General features: G+C 32.5%; 2 protein-coding genes and 1 long non-coding RNA gene across 3 annotated transcripts; all 3 read left to right on the forward strand.

Annotated features, from left to right (window-relative positions):
- Window positions 1–6,691: 6,691 nt before the first annotated feature.
- LOC140886113 (metallothionein-like protein type 2) lies at window positions 6,692–7,381 on the forward strand. Its single transcript, XM_073292617.1, has 3 exons — window positions 6,692–6,767; window positions 6,957–7,031; window positions 7,177–7,381. Exons 1-3 carry the CDS (start codon window positions 6,706–6,708, stop codon window positions 7,268–7,270), a joined length of 231 nt encoding a protein of 76 aa, XP_073148718.1. The 5' UTR covers window positions 6,692–6,705; the 3' UTR covers window positions 7,271–7,381.
- A 2,149-nt stretch (window positions 7,382–9,530) lies between these two features.
- On the forward strand, window positions 9,531–11,048 carry LOC140886593 (uncharacterized). The gene is made up of 3 exons (XR_012151613.1): window positions 9,531–9,632; window positions 9,734–9,805; window positions 10,837–11,048. It is a non-coding gene; the product is annotated as an uncharacterized lncRNA (long non-coding RNA).
- Window positions 11,049–11,230: 182 nt separating this feature from the next.
- On the forward strand, window positions 11,231–12,270 carry LOC140889839 (protein FAR-RED IMPAIRED RESPONSE 1-like). Its single transcript, XM_073297572.1, has 2 exons — window positions 11,231–11,413; window positions 11,524–12,270. Exons 1-2 carry the CDS (start codon window positions 11,231–11,233, stop codon window positions 12,268–12,270), a joined length of 930 nt encoding a protein of 309 aa, XP_073153673.1.
- The last annotated feature ends 2,412 nt before the right edge of the window (window positions 12,271–14,682 follow it).

Consider the following 14,682-nt stretch of genomic DNA (forward strand, 5'->3'; position numbering starts at 1 on the left):
TTCTTCAATGCGTTCTAGTAAATCATGTTCATGACTTACTAATTTCAACTGTTGCTTCTTCCTCTATCTGTGAACAGAGTTCTCGAATCTGATTAAGGGATTGTCCCTTATCCAATTCTCTTGGTTTTCCATTTCGTAGAATTCTTATTGAATTCTCCAAGTCTTTTTTTTTTGCCATGAACTCTATTCATTTTTCAAGGCGTTCCCATGGTTTATGGTCCTCCAGGAATTCTAGACCAAGAATGCGTTGATCTATTTCTTTTCCTGGAATTCCCTAGATTTGAACTTCCAATTCTCCAATATTTATCACTCCTTGGTAAGTTTCTTTTTCCTGTTGTTCCAAATAGTAAATCGAGTTACAAGGGAACAAGTTCCGATGACTTGTAATTTCGAATACTATTTTCACTTCTTTCAATCCTTCTGGAGATCTAAGTTTTCCTATTATAGAAAACTCTTTTTCTTCTGGTGGAATTTCTTGAATAGGAGATTTGTCCCATCTCCTGCTTGTCATTCTGTCTCCTTGGAAAGATAAACTTTGGGGTTCTATTTTAAGGTCTCTGTATAGAACCAGTCTGTCTTGAATTTGAATGTCTGTTTCCTAAATTAAAGGAAACTCGATTCTTTCCGGATATATTGCTTGAGCAACTTTCCCAAAGATCTCTGGAATTTCAATGAACTCATTTCTAATAAATAATTCAGAATGGTGAGTATTAAAAAGAGCATATGAAATTTGATACGTAATAGAATATGGCCTATTACCTTCTTTCATTAGTCTTTTTTCCTTGAAGTTTTGATGCAAAGTCAAGGCTCAACTAAAATCTCTATCAGCTAAATTGTAGGCTATTCTTGGATAAATAACTCCCACAATTTTTCCTGCACATAAATTTCCCGAGATAGTTCCTAGAATCGCATCTTGTATATTTCCCATTCTTTTATCGCATACTACGATATCTATGGGTGAATCTATTCCCTATTTAAAAGTAGCCTTGATCATAATCTGGATTGCTCCAATATGAATCCAAGACATTGTCTTTGCTACTTCTGCTTTTAATTTCTGTAATTCTTCTCGAATTTCTTCAAAGGGAATTATCTGCATTTCAATTTGATTACTGGTTAGTTCCATAGGGATCGCCATTTCCCTTCTGGATACCTTATAAATCAAATTATGTCTTCTTTGTCTTAGCCCTAGGTTTCCTAAGACTCTTTCAACTTGTCCTGCCAAAAATCCTTGGTACTTCTGTAATGTTGGATTTTCTCTCATAATCCTTTGGACCATATTATGAGATATCGTGGTTTGACTAAAGAACCTAGCCAAACTTTCATGTGTTTCATGGTGAAACACTTCCTCTTTACTCTGATTCTGATTCTGATTCATGTTCAGAAACTTCTCGACTAAACAATATCTCTTCTTCGTATATGCTTTCATCTGAGGGGATATCCTCAAATTGATATACTTGGACTAGATCTTGAAAGAAGACCGCATCATCCATATCTGGTGTTGCTTCAAAGAGTTTAACTCTTTTTTTCTCATTTTCTGGACAATTTATAGATATATGTCCTCTTGCTCCACATGTCCAGCAGTTGCAATCCTTGAAACTTTCACTTGCTCTTGTATGAGTTCTTCTGAAAGTTTTTCTTGATGATGTTCTTCCCATGCTTTGTGATGAGCCTGTTGCTGGGGATGTTCTTGTAGGTCCACTTCTTTTACCTGATCTATAGGATCTGGCCTTTTGTTTGGACCAAAATGTTCTTGGTTTCCAAGAACTTTTCATTCTTTTATTATAGGGATTATTTCTGAATTTCTTCCTTTTAAATCCCTGTGATCTGTTTTCAATGATCGTTGGAAGATCATTTTTTCTACAACACAAAGGTGTACGCTTATCTATACCCCTTATTTTCTTGTAGTTCTTCTGTAATGCTGCCATATGGCACCATTCTGCTAATTTTCCTTTCAAAAAGGAGGCATGTCTTGCCAATGTATCAAGATTGCCTGGAACATATTCTTTAATCAGCATTTCTCTCCAGGGACTTGGCATTTTTGCAAAAAATAGCTGAATAGCTATATTTTCCTCAACTCCCGAATTCCATCTATATTTAGTGAATAACATAATGTATTCATCAACTAAGCAGATATTGTTGGAAAACGCTGTTCAGATCAATTAGAATTGATACCAGGTGCAGCGGAAGTTTAAAAATTTTATTTTATTAATATGGAACGATTCCATATCTGGGTATCAAAACTTTTACGATTAAATTTGTGTAAGTAAAATAAATAATCACAATTAAATATTTTACCTTAAAATCTCGAAGCGAGATTATGGACACCAACAAAATTTAATCTGCTCTTGTTGTATATCCCCGGAACTGATGAACGAACGTTTCTTCAATCAGGTCCACGAATAGAAAACAAAACCCTCTGATTGACTGCACTAGAAATCAATCAGAAGTTTGCGTAGAGAATAAACAGATATGATCTGTTAATCCGGATTGTAATTTTTACAAAAATCACAAGACCGAATTTTCTCCGAAAGGGACAGAGAATTCGAAAATCCTCTTTAATAATATAGACTGAAATTTCGAAAATTCAGGACTGAATGCTATATGATTTTCGAACACTGCAGTCCTATTTATAGATAATTTCTAGACTGGATTAAGTTATAATTATATTTGGACTCTAACTCCTTAGGGCCCATAATCCATAACTTAAGCCCAACAAGCCAAGCCCGTTGTTCTAAAAATTAATATAAAATTCATCGTGACTCCGATTGATAAACTGATTTTACCAATGTGCACAGAAACCATTTCTGCATCTTTTAAAGTCAAGATAATTTTTCCGAATCCGAATTCAGTGATTTCCAAAAATGCCCATCCCTATGTCATTTTAGGAAATCCCACTCCCTTTAGTTAAGAAGTCCAACTTCTCTTTCATTAAATTTAACTCTTTAAATTTAACTATCTCTACGGGGTTTTAGTAATCCATTACTTGTGTAACCCTCAATGGTTCAGGAATATAGCTAGCCGTGGGCTCACAACTCCTTGTGACTCGAAACAACAATTTCCGACTTACCCATCGAATCATGGTAAGAGCGCCTAGCAACATCGCCCCATGATTCCCTAGGTATTACTGATAGTGCCTGCAAGAACCAGTAGATTCTGGTTAGCGTACAGTACGGTCCCTTCAACCAAATATCCCGATCGAATCAACAACCATTGGTACATCGAGAGTCGTTCGAGATTCGATAACTATGCATAACATCTTGGAGATCTATTAGTGACATCGCATGTGTTACTAGGAACACCAAGTAACCTAAAACACATCATGTACTCTGGCCAGAGATTCGTCACACTAATATCTCCTCAGATCGCATAGGATATCCACACTCGCAAGTATGTGGTGAATCTTTGACAACAAAGCATCGACTCCTATATGTGTCGTAACTGTACCCAATCCCGATACCTGATGACCCCAATAGAGTCGGTAAACGAGTCAAAGTACAGTACTAGCATATAGAGTCTCAATGATGTTTCAAGTAATAAGGACTAATGGTGTACAACCAAAACCGCGGACTTTATCCACTCGATAAGTGATAACCACTTGGAAAGTCCGAATAGGGTAGTTCGATCATTCATCATATGAATATCCATTTGCATGCTTTGAACATCTCTATGTTCCATACCAATAAAACGTGGTACTCGGCATCGCAAATGCTAGTCTCAATCTTGAGCAATCCTTATCCTTATTTGCGGACAGCTCAATTGACTAGGAATAGTTTAGAATATACAGTGACTATAAGATGTATTTCATGATAGCCATCCCCATGTGCTACCATATCTTACATACACTATAGTATATTCAAGGTTTTTATCAAAACAACAATAGTATATCATAATATAACATTATGAAGAAAGATAAAGTCAATGCCATTATAAAAGTGTAAATTATATTAAACAAAAGATTGTTTTACATAGAGTCATAAAATCCCTTAGCCACAAGTTGGCTAACCAGGCACTCACTCTTTCAGATATCATGTAACTCGAGGCTATAAAGAGCTTGAGTATATCTTCACTTTTTCTCTGTATCTTGATTATTGAAATAGTCTACCCCTATGAATTGTGCTTTAAATAGGGTGGACATTCTTTCTCCAATCTCGCTGAGGGATTCTCCTGCTAAGATTGATTCCTTAGTTTCTGGCATAGTCATCTCCCATGCGATCTTAACAGATCCCATTAGACTCATTTCTAGAAGTTTAATGAATCCTTCTTTATTGAGATCTAATTTCCCTGCTGCTATTCTCATAGCTGACGTCCAATGATCTATAAGATCTTCTCTGTTTTTGAAGTCCAAAACATCAAGGTTTAACATAACCCCGTAAGGATGCATTGGATCTAAAAAAGTTTTTCCGTAAGGAGTTTGATGGAGTGGGATTTTACTCCTTCTTGATCTGGTTCCTGCTGGATGCGAATTTTCTCCAACCTGGAACTCACTATGTGGTTCTTCTGTTTTAACCACATATCTTGGGGGATTCCCTATGGGTTGTTCACCCTCAGGGAAATTTATTTTTAGATCTACTACTTTGAGATTTGCAAAAGAATCCGCAAGATCTTGTAGATCCTCAAGATTTAATCTTTTTAAAGTAGTCATCAGATAGTATTTTTCTCTTATACTGCTTTTATAAGATTAATCATCATTTAATCATTGGTTAAAAGTTTTTGGACCATTTTGGTTTTACCTTTCTGATGTAACAAAGGTTCGGTACCAAATGAGAGTGGTAACCTTCCTCCTGTATTTCCTTTTCTAGAACCCGAAGTGTGTTCTAGATTTATGATTTTATTTTGAAGATCTTTTAGGTTTCCAAGAATTTCTTCTTGTTTCTTAAGGATTTCTTCAATTTGTCGAGGTATTTCATACAGCTGATTGCTGTAATATTGTACCGTCTTTTGAATTTCTCTAAGATCTTCGGAGAGTTTAGAGGAATCTGGGGTAATCTCTAAAAATTGAGAGTTAGAAATCATTTTTCTTTATTTCTTCAAAATTAAGATCATTAATCACAACCTGTTGTAAGTAATCTATTGTGAATAGATTAACTTGTTTATAGGATTTCATATGAATAAAATCCTCTTGATTCAAACCTTCGTTTGAAGTCATCTTTTTTTTAAAAAAATCTTTTCCTCAACAAAGAAAAGCATGAATTATCGAATAATATTATGTCTGAATAATTAACCTAAGACTCTGATACCATTTTTACGGATAATTCTTTGTAACATGAATAAGCACAAAATATTCAGATTTTAGCATAAAGTCTTTATATTTTAATCATAAAAAAGCATAAATTTAGTACAAGAATTAAACAATTAAATATTCAAGTTTTGTGGTCCTAGGGAGCTATTGCAAAGAATCTTATGGGTAGGGAGTTAAGGCAAAGTCAAGTTTGGGTTTGGGGATTTATCACCAATTTGCTCTTTTAAAATGACCACCACGTTATTTTGTTATTTTCAATATGTTTTACTACAATGTCATGAGGTATATAATAATCTTAGTTTTCATCAAAAATCAAGTATAGGTCCAAAAAATAGTTTTAATTAAGGCTGGCCCCAAGAGGCCTCCGCCTCAGGCCCATGTAATTAGAGGGCCCAAAAAAATTATACTAAGTATTAAGTATAGGTCCAAAAAATAGTTTTAATTTATTTGACTCTTAAGGAATCCAACTATATTGATTGGCCCAATAAGTTATTTTAGGCTTCAGCAATATTTAAGGCTTAAAAACGATATTAGGTGAAAAAAAAAACTTAAATTTTATATTATTTGATTATTTTACATACATTTTGAATATTATATGTTATTTGGTGTTTATATTTTACTTTATAATTTTAGGTGTTTGATTTAGAGAAACATCTCATTAACTAAAAAATTGCATTGTATTATTTGAGGGCCCATTTTCTAAAACTCGTTTCAAGCCTAAAAAATATCAAGTGCGGCCCTGATCTTGTATCTATACCTGCATAGACAAAGAATTTCGGAGTATTTTTTTTAAACATTATTTAGAGCATTCTTGGTGGTAGCAAACATATATGACACATAATAACGACAAATGAGCTATACCTAAGAAAATGAGCTATTATGAAAATTACAACAAACAGAAAAAAAAAAAAAAAAGATTGAAAGAAAAAAAAAGCCATTGAATCCAAACTGGTCGAGGTTAAATAAGAAAAATTGACTTCATGGATTAAGAAAAATTAAAATTTAATATTTGATTTTTATATACTCTGAAAACATTATGGCTGTCTTTGTTTATCTTCTCCAAAAATATTCTCATTTTTTTCGGAAACACAACAAACATGCCAATATTATTTCAAAGTTTTCAATCAAAAATAAATTTTCATTTCATTTACCTAGCAATAATAATATTCTAATTTTTCATTCTTCTTCTTGTTTTTCCCCCCAAAAAAAAAATTTCTCAATTTCATTGTTCTTGTTTCTTTCTCATACAAAAAGTTGAAAAAAAAGATGTCATTGCTTACATGCCCACATTGATTTCATCGATGAAATTACAAAGATTAATTACCTCTACCTTTTTTTATAGTGGAAATATTCCTAACCTCAACTTCCATTGTACTATAAATAGCAGCTGAGAATTCCAGCAACAACGTAACTCACTCAAATTTCCAAACATATAATATATATAACTAACAATATTATTATCGAAAATGTCCAACTGCGGAGGAAACTGTGGATGTGGCTCAAGCTGCAAGTGTGGAAATGGCTGCGGGTAAATTCCATCAATTCGATTCTTTTTTTTTTTTTGTACAAATCATTTTTACATATATACCGTATTAGCACGCACACATATTGTTAATATTCTAAAATCGATCCACCCGATGTATATGTACGTATACATTTGTGTATGAGTATATATATCGGAGACTGATTTTCTTTGTTGATCGATACCATTTTTCAGATGTAGCATGTATCCTGATGTGGAGAAAGACACAAGTTTTACCATCAACATTGGAGGGGTTGCACCATTAAAGATGTAAGACTTGCATAATATTTGATTTTCTTAGCTTAAATTCAAATGTAATTTTAGTCCAAAGTACATGCATTATATATATATATATATAAATTCAATGTTGATTGTGGAATGAATAAAGGAACATTAATAAATGAATGATTTGCAGGTATTCTGAGGCATGTGGGCAAAGCTTTGGCAGTGAGGGAGGGCAGACTTGCAAGTGTGGATCCAACTGCACTTGCGACTCTTGCACCTGTTGATCCCAAAAGTGAGCTCCAAGAAAAGTAACCACGACTCCCAATAAATACATGACAAGTGTGTTATGAAGCTATAATATATATTATTATAATAAAACCCACCATTATAGTGAATCATTACCCGAAGCTAGCTAGATTGCATCTTTGTGTATTTGTAAACTGTATTTGGTGTCTTGATCAATTGTGGTTACTGTGCTTCTTTAATTGTGCCAAAGAAGATTTGACTTGCCTGGAACTATATTGCATTAAGTTTAACAAAGCTCACTACGTATTACAACTCCTATTGGTACATACATATATATACACACTACTGATTACAAAGTAGATAATTAAACAGGACAATTCGTACAGTACTGCCCATGAATGGCCGTAACTCTTTCCTAATTTAAACAACGTCTCGAGTTTGAGTCTTATAAAATAGTTAGACGCCGATTGTTGAGAGACCATTATTTTATGCAAAGTTCATGATTTTTGGAAACCCGGGTCTAAAAATAAAATAAATTAACATTGATCGATATATACATCTTTAGATATTGAAAAATTAAATGTTTTCTCATAAGTTGATATGAAAATTTTCTTCACAAATTTGTAAAAAAAGAATCCATAATAACTTTTTTTAGATATTACAAACAATACCTATAATAATCTGTTCTTGAGCGACAAATTTACAAAAACATAAACCAAAAGCAAAACGCAGCTCCATATAAAAATTCCACGGAACTTTGTGCAATTATATTAATTAAGTAGTTAGAACTTGAAATTTCGCTTTGCCAATCCTATTAGCTTAATTTAATCCAACAACAACCCTTTGTTGATGCTAACTGATAGAATAAATTTTTATTTTTCAAAAATCAATATCCTCAATCATGGAAATACTCAAGCTTATCACACATGATAATTAATATATATATATATATATATATAGATATATATATTGAGTCTTTAAGAAATTATTATATTGCGGATAAGTAACTTAAAGAAATTGATTAAGAAAGAAAGAAATAATAAATTTCCAATACGAAAAATTATTATAAAGATTTTGCAAGATGACATCTCAAACAAAAGGGCAATTCGATCCTAACCCTTCAGGCCTTTTTTATTTTTAATTATTTTACATTTGGAATGTTCATGTAAATATCTCAACTGTAACAAATATGGGACACTTGGATCACGTACCTTCCAGGTAATGCATGCCTGAAGGGATAATATTGACGCTATCCAAACATAAAAAATGATCAATAATCTATTTAGTTGAAATTATATATTATTATATATTATTATATTATATATATAGAGCTGTCAGACGAGCCGGCCTGCCTCAGCCCGTCACGACCCGCGGCTCCGTTTAGGCCCGCCTCCAAACGGGCCATAAAACCCCAACCCCCCCGACTCGTCACGGGTTGCGGGCTAGGCAAGCCAACCAGCCAAAATTTTTAAAAAAATATAAAAAAAATAAAAAAATTTCAAAAAACAAAATTAGTATTTGAGATTGGAAAAAATATATCAATAATGCTATACAATAAGAAATAATAAATGTCATAATCAAAAAAATCATATAAAATTTTGATGTTAACTATTATATTTTGGATAAAAAATCACATTTCAAAATAATATGAATAATATAAATAGAATAAAAAATAATTATGTAGGATATGAAAAATCTATCAAATGCTAGTTTTAAAATTTTAAAATCACATTATTTAACAATAGTGTTTTTATGTCCATAATTCAAAAAAATTAAAAAAATTTTTTTTTGAAAAAACAGGCGGGTCGCCTCGCCCGCCTCAACCCACGGCTCGTTTGGGTTGTCCCGTTTAGGCCCACTCAAAACGGACCAGTAAAACCCTAACTCGACCCGCCATTTTTTCTTGGAAGCCCGACCCGTTTTGACGGCTATATATATATATATATATATTATAAAAGTGTGGATAGAAGACATTGTTTTTTAATTATGAATTAACAATATCTTGTATACACACTTTTATGTGTACATCATGAAACACAATATGGATATTTTTGTAAAGTTTATTATTAGTTTGAGATAGATAAGGAAAAAAACTAGCTATTAGTTAGACCCACCAAATAAATTAGTCACTTTTTGATCAACTTAACTTGACAACATGGATAATGCTATGTACAAATAGAATTACAAATAGGATTACAAGTTTTCTCATCAAAATCTCATCAATTGAATTATAATCAATTTCTCGCGATAATTTGAATTTTTACAATTTTTTTACTACTCTTGACAAGGCCCATTATTGATAGGGGGTGAAAAAAATATCTTTAACCATAATTATACATGATCGCCTTCCTCCCTCTTCTCTTTCCGTGAAGGACGGAGCAGACAACTATAGTAGTTTCAGTAAGTATATTCCACCGTATTTTTGAAATACGCTTAATTTGAATTTGTTTTATTTAGTTTAGTTAGTTTTTGTACATGAATTTGTGCATGGGTGATTTTAGGGTTCTTGGCTTCTGTATTTTGTTCAAATAAGGGGAATTTCTCTCTGAAGTCTTCGGTCACACTGCAGAAGTGTAAGCTTATTAACTTTCATCAATTCGAAAGTCGTAACGACAAATTTTATCTCTCTTGCTCGTTGATGATATAGGATTTTTTGCTCTAATTTTGTATGCTTATAGTCATCGCCTGCATATTAATTCAAAAAAGACAAAACCATCAATTATGATATTGGTTGTCCACGTTAACGAAACACGGTACAAGCTTATACTAGGAGTATTAATTTTGTGTGACGAGAAGAAACGACGAAAAATGTTAATTAACTTCTCTTAACATTTGGACTTTTTTCTTTAAAAAAAAAAGATTTGGAATTTTTTTTGGCTTTTCAACTAATGCTTTTATAAGTTCTGGGCATTATTTCAGACTCTATTACGTTAACATCATATATTTCTAGTCTAATTTAGATTATACATATCTGATCGAATAATAAATAAATACATGTGAACAATATATACTGCTCTAAATTTATACAGAAATCGATGATCATTTATCTAATATTAAGGATCATGTGGTGTAGGAATAAGTTGTTTATTTATGGATGTGTCTTGTGAATTCAACCAAAGAATCGGTGGATTATCTTTTGTGTGTGTGTGTGTGTGTTTTTTTTTTTCCTTTCAGAATTTTTGTATTTGTGTTGCTCAATTGATTAACCAAGAATAAGTGGAGTGTTGTCATTTTCTTGTAGTTGGAAAAGCTTGATCATGTCTGAAATAGGTAATTTCATATCTCATCTCATTTCTATTAATATGAAATGGAAATTGAATTTTGAGGAGTTTGGATTTCATAAAATAATGTAATTGTAAGTTTGCAAAATATTTTTTTGTGTAGGTGTTGTAAATTCAGTAAATAGTGGTTTAATGAATGATACACCTAATTTACTTGGGGAAGATAGTGAGATTGAGCTCAAGGTGGGAATGAAGTATAAAAATGAGAATGAAGTTTTTTATTTCTACACGAGATATGCCTAACGTGTTGGTTTTCTAGTTAAAAAAAAAACTTCACAGAAGAATAACAAAGGATTTGTTACATTTGTTATGTTCACATGTAGTCAAGAAGGTTGCAGAAGTAGTAATACAAGCACTACATTGAAGCCCCAACCAACCAGTCAAACAGGTTGCAAAGCTAGGTTGTCAGCTTGTTCAGATGCTACTGGAGTATGGAAATTACTAGTGTCTATCTCGAGCACAATCATGAAATTAGCCCATCCAAATCCAGAGTATTTCGATGCTATCGTCAGTTGAATGCTCATGTGTAACGACAACTAGAGGTGAATGATATAGCAGGTATTCCTCTTCATAAGTGTTTTAACTCGGTTGTTGTTGAAAAAAGTGGATATGAGAATATGAATTTTATTGAAAAAAGATTGTAATTATATCGATAAGGTCAGAAAATTAAGACTTGGAGAGGGAGATGCAGCTGCTATTCGAGCTTATTTCTCAAAAATGCAGTTTGTTTGTCCTGGTTTTTTCTTTAGCTTAGATTTGGATGATGATGGTCGATTAAAGAATGTATTTTGTGCAGATAATAGGAGTAGGAAAGCTTATAAGGAATTTGGGGATGTAGTGACTTTTGATACAACATATTTGACTAATAAGTATGATATGCCATTTGCTCTTTTCATCGATGTAATCATCATGGACATTCGACACTACTTAGATGTAGTATACTTTCTAATGAGGATACAAAGATATTTGTATGGTTGTTTAGGATATGGCTAGAGTGCATGAAATTTCAGACACCTCAAGGGATAATCACTGATCAGGACAAGGCAATGCAGAATGCCATAGAAATCGTATTTCCTAACACAAAACATAGGTGGTGTTTATGGCATATACTTAAGAGATTACCTGAAAAATTTGGATATCATTCTCAAAAGGCTTCCATACTCTGGTCTGTACACGAATTTGTGTATGAATCACAAAGTGCAGATGAGTACGAACAGGGCTGGTTTTCTATGCTTGATATGTATGAATTGCAATATAACGATTGGTTGATAGAGCTTTTTAGGGAGAGAAGTCGCTTGGTTCCTTGTTTTCTCATAACATCATTTTGGGCCGGAATGTCAACAACTCAACGGATTGAGAGTATGAATGGTTTTTTTGACGGGTATGTGCCTTCAAAAACAACTTTAAAACAATTTGTGGAGCAATATGAGCAAGCTCTAAGAAGTAAAGTCGAGAAAGAGTTCCAAGCCAGATTTAAGTCTTTCTCCCAAGTTGTCCCTTGCGTTACTCGATTCGATATGGAGAGGCAATTTCAAACTGATTATACAATTGTAAAATTTAAAGAATTTCAACAAGAATTGACAGGAAAGATGTATTGTGACCTTGAATCCACTGACGAGGGGTCTTTTGGAATGAGATATGTGGTTACTGAAGATTTTACCGTGCATGAGAAAGTTAAGCAAAAAATATTTGAAATTATGTTTGAGAGAGACAAATGCACATTTTCTGTTGTCACCTATTTGAGTTTAGGGGAATAATTTGTAGGCATTCTATTATATTTTTGATCCGCAATAAGTTTTTGGTCGTTCCCGAGAAATATATATTTCGGCATTGGAGGAAGGACGTGCGTAGATTGTATACGAGGGTGAAGATCAGTTACAATGGATAGATAACTACTCCTGGTCAGTTAAATTATGAGAAGTTGTGTGACGCATTTAAAAATGTTGCAGATTTGGGTGCAGATAATGATGATGAAACTCAAAAGCTCCTCGAGTGGATTGAAAGTAAAACAAGTGATCTTGTTATTTCAAAGTTACGATTAGATTGTGGTCGTACTTTTATATCAAAGCTAAGCATGCAAGTATAATCTGATCATATTGATAATATATACCAAGATTCTACTTGCAAAGTTCTTGATCCAAAATATACTAAAACAAAAGGATCCCCTAAGAAACTTTGAAAAAATGTCCATTGAAGAAGTGTTTCAAGAAATCAAAGGTACAAGATATTCCTAATAATTTTTTTTTTATGAATTATCAATATCTGACATTCTATTCATACATATGTTGGGTTGTAGGTATCGGTGAAATGAAGCAAAGGCAAAAAAACTCACAACCAGAAAATATTGAATATAGCAATGCGTTTATTCAACCACCTGATCAAAATTCTATGATGACTTCGCTCTCTTTCTCACAAAAATTAACGGTATAATATTATGATCTTCATGTTTCAAGTCCTTAATAATGTTTGTGTTTGTTTCTTATATTTGCATAATAATTCTAGGGTGTTCATCATCTTAATTCCTTGGAATATCGATTGTGGCGTACATTTAGTATCCAACTACGGAATTGATCAGGCATCAACAACGTTATGCTCATCAGTTATTATATTATATTATTATTTTTTATATAATAACAGTACTCCGTTTCGGATCAGTTGAACCATTTTTTAAAGGTTTGTCGGTTTGATTGCTGGTACAGTTATGAAAATATTGGCTGATACCCATTATTCAAATAATTATTACACGGACATCTTGTTTTCCCCTCTTCATTGACATACTCGATAGCTTGTGCTACAAACATCTGAACATCATTTTTATATTCAGAAGAGATTCGATTCGTCGCACTCATTCAACTTTTGTCAATCGTCATTTGTAAAACTAAATCCAAAAAAATATACATTGAATTACAGTACATGCCATGAAAATCAACCAAATTCCATACATTATTGTCTACCTCAATATTAGTAACTCAGGAAAAAAATTATCAACGTCTGAAAAGAAAAAAAAAAAAACGATGCAGTAACATTTTATATGCATCACAAACTTTACACAAATCAAGAAAATGGCGTAACTCTCATCAATTCTAACTAAGATCATGAAATTTGAGAAATAAAAACCAAAAAACCAACGAAAAATCACAAAAATTATTATTATTCTGTGTTTGGAGATAAACTAATATTGGCATGCTAAAAATCAAAATAAATGGCACCTACAATTTAATTTCCCAAAGTACTAGTGTACTACCGACTCTATGAGAAATAAATAATAGTTTGTGATAGAAGATTAAAATTTAAAGAAACTAGTTAAAAAATATATAAATAAAAAATCGGCAAATTTGCATGATCCTTAAAAAATTAACATCCTCAAATCTCAACTTCCATGAAGATTATTGAACTACCCATCTGATCGATAAAATAGATATCTTAAATTTAGTTCCTACCAATGAAATCTAAAAGAAATTCAATTTTCACAAGCAAGTTTAGCCAACTATATTCACCAAATTAAATTTCTCTTTAAAATCACCAATTATAATTCTCTAGATAATTTGGGTAACAAAAATACAATACTAAACCACATTAAATGGCTTGAGCAAGCTGAATGAACATTTAAAAAAAACTTGAATTGAAGGAAAAACATGTATAAAAGCTCTACGACATTTCAATTATTTTTATACGAAATTCGATCAATCAACAAATGAAAATCAAACTTAGAAATCGAGCAACCATCACTGTCACTTACCTCCGCAACCTTGGCTCTTTTTTTTTTTTTTTTTTTTAATCTACAAGTGAATGAATCACCTACAGGAACATTAAAATCGAACACTAATTAAAATGTGATTTCAATTATTCACCCAAATCGCATTAAAAAACAATGAATTTGTTACGCTAATTTTATTTAAGTACTTTATTTTGTTGAGACTTTCCGTTTTGTCACCTTGATATCAGGCCTTGATCAAAGATCTGATTTGGAATGTTTCTTATTTTCTTATATATGCATAGCATTGTAATTGGAAGGGATAGAGAACAATATCAATAATAAAATTTATCAGAATTATCTTCTTCATGTGCAATCTTCTCCTTGGCCATTAGAATTGGTATCAAAGCACGATCTTGGCAACCAGTCATGGCGGATGGGACTAGAGGGCAGGAACAACAAAAGTTGGAAGACA

This window comes from Henckelia pumila, chromosome 3 (genome assembly GCF_033568475.1).
Source record: "Henckelia pumila isolate YLH828 chromosome 3, ASM3356847v2, whole genome shotgun sequence".
NCBI classification, from domain to species: Eukaryota; Viridiplantae; Streptophyta; class Magnoliopsida; order Lamiales; family Gesneriaceae; genus Henckelia; species Henckelia pumila.

Excerpts from the sequence above, each read along its gene's own strand:
- LOC140886113 (XM_073292617.1), top strand. The coding sequence starts at position 6,706 with ATGTCCAACTGCGGAGGAAACTGTGGATGTGGCTCAAGCTGCAAGTGT. Across the intron at positions 6,768-6,956 it reads AAGTGTGGAAATGGCTGCGG|ATGTAGCATGTATCCTGATG; the intron begins GTAAATTCCATC and ends ACCATTTTTCAG. Across the intron at positions 7,032-7,176 it reads GGGGTTGCACCATTAAAGAT|GTATTCTGAGGCATGTGGGC; the intron begins GTAAGACTTGCA and ends AATGATTTGCAG.
- LOC140889839 (XM_073297572.1), top strand. The coding sequence starts at position 11,231 with ATGCAGTTTGTTTGTCCTGGTTTTTTCTTTAGCTTAGATTTGGATGAT. Across the intron at positions 11,414-11,523 it reads CATTTGCTCTTTTCATCGAT|ACACCTCAAGGGATAATCAC; the intron begins GTAATCATCATG and ends ATGAAATTTCAG.